At 43.8% G+C, this 11,172-nt stretch overlaps 1 protein-coding gene across 1 annotated transcript; it reads left to right on the top strand.

Moving 5' to 3' along the window:
• Positions 1–529: 529 nt before the first annotated feature.
• Positions 530–9,420, top strand: LOC108669627. Its single transcript, XM_047882484.1, has 8 exons — positions 530–1,075; positions 1,233–1,494; positions 2,331–2,483; positions 3,155–5,528; positions 6,008–6,527; positions 6,751–7,318; positions 7,548–9,111; positions 9,281–9,420. Exons 1-8 carry the CDS (start codon positions 831–833, stop codon positions 9,418–9,420), a joined length of 5,826 nt encoding a protein of 1,941 aa, XP_047738440.1. The 5' UTR covers positions 530–830.
• Positions 9,421–11,172: the final 1,752 nt, after the last annotated feature.

Consider the following 11,172-nt stretch of genomic DNA (forward strand, 5'->3'; position numbering starts at 1 on the left):
TTAGATGCGTGGATACATTAATTAGATAATAAGATGAATTTTTTTAGTCACAAACATATTTGCTGCAGCATACAGTACACAGATTATGCCAGATCTTCAATTTTACCCCAGAATTAGCTAAATTAGCTACAAAAGCACTATTCACTTTGGAGGCAATTTATGCACAATAGCATAATTTTTACACTTCTTAAATAACCAAAGTCAAAGTGTTGAAGTCAGACATGATGCAACTACAAGATCATCAATGAAAATGCTTTTTCTGCCATCACTATACGGGCAGGAACACTAATAAACTGGGAATGTTCACAAATTTATGGAACTATAATTTCAAGCTGCAATATTAATGGAAAAACCATAATTAATGACTGCAGCCTCAAAAATATCCTGCCCACCAAAATGCTGTGATTTTTGAGCAGCGATAATTTGGCAAAAAGTTGGATTTTCCCAAGGTTATCAATAATATCTATGCTAAGCTTGTGTTGACACCTGTTGTGAGATTCTAAAGTATATAATGTCATCCATCTTTTATCAGCAGGTTGTAATTTGGTAGGTATAGTTACTACATCACAGATACAAGGACAATGAGCTTTTTTTTCAGGTCAACCTGCCAGCAATTTATCCTGCCCCTTGACATGCAAAAGATGTCTCCACTTATTTTTGCTAATTGAAATCCTTCTCTGAAATAACTTGAATTTATAGAGAAATTTTTACAGTTATATATTATATTTAGAATTCACAGCAAGCTCCAAAGTTCTGGTAAAAAATTATCATAAATGATGGTTAAAGACAAATTCATCATCTGAAAATAATTATTGATTTAATTGAAGAGAATGGTGTGGATATATACAGGCTACTGTGGCTCAGTGGTTGTGCTGTGCAGCTGCTGCATCTGCTTGCTAAGCAGCAGTGTAGGGCTTGTGGCTGTATGGAGCCTAGGCTTGTTGACGTGTGCTGTCTTGTCAAGTTATTTCACTGCACTTGTCATCACCAGAGCCATCAATGATGACTTCACCAACTTTGTTCCTAAATCTTTTGAGCAAGGATGCTTCTTTTTGCTCAAAGAAGTTCAATCCAGGTGTGTATCTGGTCTTATAAAGGCTTTTAGCTAGTTTTGTAAGAACTACAATTATACTTACTAAAGTAGGTACCTAGTAGTTACTAGTTTGGAATTTGTCAATATTACTCTCTCTAATGCATTAAATCTTACATTTATTTGTTCCTTATTTGTACAGGCTATCAAGATCAAATGGAGTTGTGGCAAGCCAAATCAAATCAGGCAGTGCTGCTGTGCCCATGTGCATGACAATTCTGGTCAGCAAGTTTCAGTCCTTGAACCCAGAGAAATGTAAAGTCAAGAGTTCATCATCGTCATCAGTTGATGATCAAAATAACCTTGTTGAGCAGCAACTCTCTGCGCTGTCTCAGCACCTGCATGACCAACTGGTGCTACCATGGTATTTGGGCCTATCACCCGATGGCTTGTCTCACCAACAGGTACATCTTATAACTGATATATGCTAACTCTGAAATTGTATGTGAAATTTTAGTGCAGATTTAAAGCAGAATTTTTATTTTTTTATGATTACCTTTTAACATGACCTCTAAATTTCTATTGCTAAATCATTAAAAAATATGTTTAAATGTTTGTGCAACTTCCCATTTTTACAGTGAAATCTAATAATAAAATTACAATTATTGTGTACTTGTTAATTTATTTAATAGTTTCATTAATACAAGCGTGGCGCTGAATTCCATTGAATAATGAACAATACAGCGTTGAAGATTCTTAATTTCCAGTGTTGATGCATTCAGTGTGAATGCATCAACATATCAATCAACCATTTACATATTTCAATATTTACATATTGAAATATTTGTATATTTAGGATAGAGCCCTTCATTTAAACATGTTTGGTTAAAAATAATGCCAGTTTTATTGAGGACATCTTTTCAGTTTAATCTCTCAATCTTTCTGATAAGAGGAGCTTGAGAGATTAAAAGCTTGAGAGATTAAACTCAAAAGATGTCCTCAATAAAACTGGCATTATTTTTAACCAATCAGAGAATATTAAAGAATAAATATTAAAGAGGATTAAAAGCTTGAAAGATTAAACTCAAAAGATGTCCTTAATAAAACTGGCATTATTTTTAACCAATCAGAGAATATTAAAGAATAAATATTAAAGAGGATTAAAAGCTTGAGAGATTAAACTCAAAAGAAGTCCTCAATAAAACTGGCATTATTTTTAACCAAACATGTTCAAATGAAGGGCTCTATCCTAAATATACAAATATTTCAATATGTAAATATTGAAATATGTAAATGGCAGCTTAGCGGAGTGCTGGAGGATGTGCTGCTGTCGTGCTGGCAGCAGCTGCGGCAAGCAGGCGGCGTGAGGTCCTTGCTGCTAGCCGCATGCGACGTCTTCAGCCAGCTGGCCATCGCTCACACCACCAGCAGCCTGCATGGCGTGCATGGCGGGGTAATGGGCTATAATGTTTATCATGAAGTCTTTATATTATATCATATCATGTTAAGTATCATATCATATTAAATATGATATGATACTATCATATTAAGTATAAAGTAAGTAATCATATTAAGTATAAATATCATATTAAGTCTTTATGATACGTATTAAGTTTGAAATTACTCTTGATATATATCAATTTTGTTTTAGTATGATCTATTAAGTTTGAAATTCCTCTTGATATATGCGGTATATAAAGTTCCTTTTATTATGTTTGTAGTTTCACTTGATTTATATTGAGTTTTTCTTAAGATTCAAATGAAGGGTGGAAGCCCTAATTCTAAATTTCTTACCGTTTTTATGCAGGTAATAGAAAAATTTATTTTTACATTTGTTGAGAAATGCATTTAGGTGATCTTGAATTCATGAACAGTCAGTTGGTCACTGAGAAGAATATGAGGTGAATTGTAGGCTTTGAAAATGTATAAAATTTATTTTCCCCACATTTTCGGTGATGTGTGCATTCATAATTTGTATCTAACAATTATTCAGCTTATACCTATTTAAACTAAAGTCAGGGAATATAATTGTCTTCCAATTCGCTCCAATTAGCAGGAATGAATTTGTCATTAGACTTCCATCTCATGTCTTGCTTCATTCATTTGATGATTATTGTTCTTCAGAGCGCTACAACGGCGGCAGGCTTGAGCCCAGAGGTGCAGCAGCAACTGACCACGATGTCCCAGCTGATAGTGCTGCGTCACTTACCTCCACTGATGTTGCCCTGCAAGGCCGTGGTGTTGTTGCTGCGTGACCTCCTCACCTGCAACTTCGTGGTCCCCCTGTACCTGAAGCTGTGCCAGCCGTGCCTCATCTTGCGGCAGTGGGGGGCATCTTCTGTGCTCAGCGACCGTCGGCCAAGTGTACAGGAACAGCACGCCACGAGTTCTGCACTGAATAATGACACCGAAATTACATTGGCTTCTCATGACAACATACACAGCGACGATGTCAAAAAAGTGTCTGACAAAGTTGAAGCTCGTGGGAAAGGCATAGTTTCTTACCGCGCTAAAAGAAGGCTTAACTCGGGACGACGCAGATGCCTTCATTCTTCGTCACTCGGCAAGGAGAAAATGTTGAGGAGAATTTTGAAGCCTCCAAATGCCATAAAATGCGGTGCCATATTCATGAAGGGCGTTGTTGATGGCATGACTGAAGAAGACTACAAAACTTGCTATTTTTTCAACGATTTGCCGAAGTATATTGCTCCTTTGAACTTTCGCAGGAAAAGCTACAGTTTGCCTGTTCATGATCATAACTCAGATCCCGGCACTCCTGTCCATTCGTCTAATTCGATGCCAATAGTTTCTAGGTCTTTGCCAAGCAGTCCGCGACATTTCGTCTTGCAAGCCGTGGCACAGTCTGGCTGTAATGCACACCTCAGCAGTGGTATTGAGGAGCACAATGTTGCGCACGACCCATGCAACATTGCTACTTCTCTTGTGAGGGTTGTTGGGCAACCTGAAACTCCCCACCAAGGCAGATCAAAATTAAGTACTACAAGTAGTGTCGCCGTTACTCATGGTGATGCGGAGGTGCCATCGAAACATTTTGAAACACAGAGCTGCAAGTATGTAGCAGTGAGTAACGACCGTGTGGATTCATCCTCACTATATTTTAATGGAGCAATGCAACAAGAAGGTTCCGAGCCCCTTCTCGCCTCGGATAATTTCTCCTTCAAATCCGATTACTTGCGTGGCAACTCTACAAACAGTGAAACTCCGTCGCACTCCGAGCCGGCAGGCTTTGTGGAAGCTAATTTTGAAAATAAAAATAGTAATTACGAAGTCATGGGCCAAACTAACGCCGCTATTTGCTCGAGGATAGAGAAGTCTGTGCCTGCTCGCGCTGCAGCGTACAGCAGAGACCCCGCACCCGGTGCTGGGGATACCACTCTGTGTATGGTCAGCAATCAACGTCCAGCTGCCGGCGTCATCCAGCCATATTGTACCGAGTCCCACGCTCAGCTGCTACTCAAGAAGAAGAAGCTTGTTAAGATGCATTCCTTCGATCACTTAGATGATGTCCTTGATGCTGTCTCTGCCTATGAAAGAAATAGTCGCTGTTCTGCTATTAATTATCCGTGTTGTAGCCGTGACGATTGCTTGCAGCATTCCGATCATTGTGCAGCATTACCCGGCCGAGGAGGACCGTATACTGAGCGCAACTGCCGGCACAGAAGTGGTTCATGTGGAGAAGTTCGTCGCGGTTGCAAAGAATATGGTTGTGAATTACCCTTCTCAAACGATAATACAAATGATAAGCTATTTCTAAGGGACGCTCGTGATGTGGCAACGCCTCTCATTAAACATTCTGCTCAAGCATCTGCTTCCTGCGTGTCGTGCAGTCAAGAGCATTTCGCTCTCATCAGTCCCACGTCGCGGCGGACTAAAACACCTTCTTTGATTAAACCTTTACACGAATATTCTAGAGCTTCGGTGAGGTATGTATCACAAACTAATGACAGACTACTACCTTGCCATGGCACCACTTCGTCGCCCCAATGTTCTGCACTAAATTCAAGACCTGCGGGGAGCTCAGTGAATGCAATGCCCGTCGAGAAATCGTACACGGCGCACACAGCTTCTTGCTCTCCCGACGAACGGTCGGTAAAAGGGAATATCGCAGGTTTAAATTGCATGGAAATGTTCAAGTTTGAGATAGCTGGTGCAATACATGACAGCGCTATTGAGTGTCCATCGAAACTTTCTGTGGACGTTTCCAGCAAGGCTCCTAAAGTGGACGTCATCAGTGCGACGCCAGCGTCTCAGTCCCGCGTTACCGACGAGTTGAACGTTGCCACCCCGACGCCGGTAGACAACCCGCGCGAGGCAAGACCTTCGCCTGAGGTACTCCTGAAGGTGAGGGCCTCCTCGGCTGGCAGCTCAGCTGAATCCAAGGAAGCCTCGCCGGAGGACGGATGTGCGCGCGGCGACACCAGAGTGGCGGCAGCGGCTCGAGCGACAGCGACCTGCCGGCAGACACGCCCCCCGACAGGTACCCCGCTATTCGGCCGCATTTGTTCTGCCAAGCGTTATAATTGCTTTGATTATCTGCTTGGTGCAGTCAGAGATAGTTGCTGAATGAATTTGTCGTCTGCTTTCAGCAAGAGGACTCCAAGGGCTCAGTGGGACGTTTTCTAACTCTTTTACAGGGTAAAATGCTACGTATTATTCGGTAATTAGGTTTTCATGTGTTTTATTCATCTTTTTCTAGCAAGGTTGATTTTCCTAAGATCGTTCTACTTGATAGTTGAGTATAGTAGAGTAGTAAGTACTTGATAGTAGAGTAGTAATAGGTTCCCGTTTACTTGAGAATTTAATAGGTTCTCGTAATGTTCCCGTAATTTACGGGAGAATTTAATAGGTTCCGTAATGACTGAGAATATCGTGGTGTATAATTCCTTCAACTTCAGACGAGTCAGGAACTTGTTAGCAAAGAGCAAGACAATGATTCTCTTCCCTGACTACCTAGAGGTGCCGAGGACGAGACCTACGACGCCGTGCCCTGCGTGCGTGCTTCAAGAGACGCCGCTGCCGAGGTGCTGGAGGGGCGGGATGTGCCACGGGATGGTCGTCTTATAGTGAGCTGCTCCATCCCGTCCACTGTCATGCAAGATGATGCATGTGGCGCCCCCTACACGCTTTACCTGCTGCAGTACGACGCGCTCTATCTGCTCCACGAGACCAGGCACACAAGCGATGCTGCTAAGAGTGGAGGAAGTGAGCCTTCTAGTGGCAGTGGCGCCGCGACGGCAACAAAAGTCGCTGCCCTCGACGCATCCAACAGTCTTCCTCTGGACACGTGCAGGGGCGTGAGCAACACATCGTCTCTTGTTGAGGCTGCCGCGTCGACTGCGTGTGACACAAGCCCATCAGTCGCTGGTCGCGGCCAGGAGGAGTCCTGCGAGGTTGAAGGGAGCAAAGTCTTGCCCCGTGGCCAACGGGGCGATCAGACACATCGTCTTATCCTGCACACAAGTTCCGTGCAGCGAAGGTGAGGATCCTGTCGTATCCTATTTCTTGAACGGTAAAGCCACAAATGTTCTCTTTTATCAGCTTGGGTTCAAAGTTGAGAAATTTTAATTTATGACTGTCTGCAGTTTTTTAATTGCCTTTGAAAAAGGGACAATAAAATTACTTATAGCATATGATTATCAAGAATTAGAACAATTAAAGTTGACCGGTCTCTGAATTAGTCTCGTTCAAATTGTGTTCAGGTTCAGAGAGTTTGTGTGTCTCCACGAAGCGTTATGGGCGGACCCTAAGCTGCGCGTCTCGCTACTGGGCGTCACAGGACCGAGCAGATGGCGGCATTTGCCCCACGGCAAGCTCACCGCCGCCACCGTCAGCATGAGGCGGACTTTTCTCGAGAATTACATGCGCATTTTGCTGCAGAGAGTTGACGTCAACACTTCGCTGACAATGCGCCAGTTCTTGTGCTATGGTTCCGACGCTCAGTTCGGAGAGTTCCGGCTTCCTTATGAGGTATATTGGTCGTCGCAGGAGGACTTCAGCTCATGCCGTTGCCACGAAGCATCGGAGGAGCAAGCGGGCACATGTCGAGGTAACTCTGGCACAACTCAGTGGCCTGGTGATGTGGTGTGCTCCTCCAAAGCTCATACGGGGGCTGAGAAGCGCCCCACTAGCCTCTTCTGTCATGACTCATCCGTACCTGGCCAACAGCCTGGGTCGTCTGGCACCGAAGACCTCGACGAGATAAACCTCAGCAACGTGTTTGATATTGACAGCTGTGAACTCAACATCGCCATCACGGCAGAGTTGCAGGTAAGACGACGAAATCCTATTGCAGGATTGACGGCAAAATCCTATTGAGGATTTTGTTGTAACGCTCTTATTTGATTTTTTTCATATTGTGCAAAATACATGAATCCCCAAGCGATGACTGCCACAACGGTCTTCTAGCCTAGTCATAATACTTAGAACCTAGAAGTTCTAAGGTCACCTAGGAACCGTCACATAAATATTGTTATTAACGTCCACCAAATATTTTCAGCCATGTGAAATGGAGGAAGCTTTGTTTGAGGACATCGTGACAGGCGAGAGTAGCTTCTCTCCGGACGCAGGGCACTCGCATGACGCGGCCTCCAGGCACGACTACTGCACGATAGTCACAGGCGCCTCGCCGCACCTGACGAGCTCTCCTGATATGCACAACTACGCTTCCTTGCCCTCCTTCGTTAGACCAAACTCGAATGTTTCAGCTAACAATGTCGGCCCTGGGTACTCTGCGTTACTGGCCACCTCCGATCCTTTGCTTGCAGGGAACTCCGCCTTCTCGCAAGCTTTTCATTTCTCCGATTTCGGGAACAGCGTCGCCGATTCTCTTTCTAATGCTCTACGCCACCCAATGTGCCCTGACGTGGGTATCCTGAGGAGGTCTGTCAACACACTCAAAGACTGCACATTTTCTACGTTCTCATCCAACCCGCCTGGGAACTGTGTTCGTACAATGGATTTTACTGAAGACGATCTTGCCGGCGATCATTTGAAACCTTCGCTGTTCCCGAGTTCTTGTCGAGGGACCGATCTTACATCTCCTCGGACTTTGAGTGTTTCGAACCTCGCTGGATCGGGCCAGTCTTCAGCGGAAGCTTCAGTGTTACTTGCACAGAACAAAGAAGTGGTGGATTCTCCAGATCTTTTTCGACGTAGACGATCGTATGCTGATACAGCAGACCGGGAGAACGACATTAATTTCACCAAGGATGATATCGCTCCATTTCATTCCAACAGAGCCAGCCCGTTTACGGACCTTCCTTGCCCGTTGATATCTGGCTCCGCCAGCCTTCCTTCTCCTTGCCAGGCATGTGCCCCCCAACACAATATCCATGCTGAAACAGTGTCTAATTTAATCATTAATAATGATAACTTTCCGTCATTAATTGGTAATCTAAAGCGGAGTCGTGAAGACTTGATTCAAGCTACTCAACCAATTACGCATCGTCTCCAGCCGTTAACTGTCATGGCGGAAACTGCCAACGGGAAGCCAAATTCATTCCCGCAGCATCTGCGTGATGGACACACCAAATATCAAAGTATGAAGGACACTTGCTATGAGAAAGACACCCCTGCAAATGCCTGTGTTCGTTGCGTTGGGTCGGCGGTGCCTGACGTAGTTCTGCCTCATCTTCCTTCAGTAGAAGCACGACACCACCTCGGCATTTGCGCTCAATATTCCCATGCTTCTGACGAGACTTCAGGAAACGTTGTCCTGAACTGCTTGATTGCATTGCACCACGCAGTGCAGTCCCGCGCTGGCAACAAGTCCGACTTTGTTCTCACCGAGTCCGTGGTGCAGGTGTTGATGGCTTGGCTGGTGCCGTTCATCACTGAAACAGTTGACGCTAAACTCGACCAGATATTTTGCGACGAAAACGTAGCAAGTTTCTTCCGTGACATTCTCCGGGAAGGCAGTGAAGGTGAGGCCGCTGGGACGGGTCGCTGGAGTTGCTACTTGCATTCAGTGCTCGGGGGCGAGCGACTCTGGGGCGCCACGGCCGAGCGTGAGCTCGTCGATGTCGCCACGCTCAAGCGACTTCTCTTGGCCGCGCTGCCTGGTGAGATGCTCGTATTAAATAGAACATTTCAGTCACGTGCTGAATATTGTTTAATTTTTAGCCTGTGTGTCTATTTTTAATTCAAATATAATATTTTTTCCATGTTCATTCCTCTCACCTGTCTATGGTTAACCTGGTTGTGACAGTACTCGTAATATTTCGTTGCAAGATGCCTTGTTGAAGCTGGGCTATGGAGAGCAGCTTGTGGACGGCACGTTGCTCCAAACAAGCTCCACTTCAGCAGGACAGTGTTCCAGTTGGCAAAACGAGGCCAAATGCTACCAGAAATTAGTTTTCTCGGTGCATTAAATGAAACAATAAATAGAAATCTTACGTGGGATCTGTGCTGTGTTCCTCAACGCTTATAATATTGAACTTAGAATATTTCATGGAAAGTTCAGTGTAATTGTCGTCAGTGTGAGTTAAATCAGTGTCAATTTAGACAACATTCGGTTAGAAATAATATACAAAATAAAGGTTATCACGTGATCTCTTAGGAATGAGTACCACGACCATACGTGGTTATTTGATATATATTATTCAATTCACGTTCAATGTTAGAATTAACCAGTCGAATGTTGCTGCATGTATAGCTGCTGACCAAGTACAGCGAAATTATGCTGATGATGCCGGTGTTGCTTGTGTTGCTTGTAACCCCCGTGTGCTGTGTTGTGTGTGGCCAAGTCTCCCCTGTATGGGAAGTGTTGGAAATATCTTCCTTGAGGTGCTGCGAAATTAGGGAAAGTGTCACTGGACCCAGTCGGGTTCATGAGCTTATTCACTCAAACCCATCAAACACACTTGATGACACATCAACGTTGGATTTCGTGTAAATCTTGAGTATTTATGCGACTTATTCAGTGAAGTCTAGTAGCTACTTCAAACTATCGTCAGTCATGAAAAGATCCGGTCAAATGAAACGAGATTAGATCTTCTGTGAACAAGGCACGAAAAGAAAAAGAATCTGCAACAGGCCACATCAGGCCTACTCTTCAACGCCGACATCACTATGTTATGTTATGTTATGCTATGTTATGTTATGTGCCGTAGTAAAGGCTCACTATGTTATGTTAAGTGCCGTAGTAAAGGCTTGTTCACTGCAACAAGGAGGAACTTGGCTATGCCTAACGCTGTTGTGGCGGGACCCAGCGCGCTACTCTAGCGTCTTTTGTTGTGATGCCACGAGATGACCGAAGTGAAGCGTTCAAAGTGCATGTCAAGCCGCTTAACTGATCCATGTACTCCAGGTGAGTGGACATTAACTTATAATAATATTTATTAATGTTCTTACCATTGAATTTTCTCATTCAGCAAAATTAGTTTTTTCCTTCAAGATTACCGTGAAACCAGGGTCTTGTTGCACCGGCATTCATTGATGCTATGTTATTTAAAATTCCTGGTTAAAACCCAATTTAATTTTGCGCCAACTTTGCGGTGACTGAAGGCGCGATAATTTCTTCGTCGAAGAGCTTATTCTCTGCCTTGCTCTGCATTGGTGGACGCTTCGAGCATAACACAATACAAATAATCTTATCGCAGATATTTTTTGCGATGGCTCTGTTTTTCTTGTGTTAATTGTTGTGGTCGAATGTACGAACAACAATAAGTGTTTCGCTGTGATGAAAATTTAGTGGTTATAGTAGCATTTTGGTTACGATAATTATAACTTATTATTTAATTTCTCTGCACACAACTTCCATGTACACCTGTAAACTTTGTTGACATTATGGGTACGTACATTCACTCATTCTGTGGAATTATTTAGAATTCCAAAGAACTACCAGGCACTTTCTTCATTTCACGACGTACATGTAATCATGTACGTACATGTAACCACGGAATCATTTCACATTTTATGTAATCATTTCACGGAGGTTGACCACACTACGCCAGTAGCCCAGTTTCTGTGCCAGGCTTCTCACTAGCCACTCATCTTGCGTATAGTCACTTCGAGATTTACGCAGCAAGTGTCGCTGTCTCAAGGCATGATTTGATTCAAGACGTCTTCATGCAGTGCGGGCATGAGAAGCATTACGCAGCATGCAGCACCCCGCNTTCATG

The sequence above is a fragment of the Hyalella azteca genome, unplaced genomic scaffold (assembly GCF_000764305.2).
Source record: "Hyalella azteca isolate HAZT.00-mixed unplaced genomic scaffold, Hazt_2.0.2 contig10564, whole genome shotgun sequence".
Taxonomy (NCBI): Eukaryota; Metazoa; Arthropoda; class Malacostraca; order Amphipoda; family Hyalellidae; genus Hyalella; species Hyalella azteca.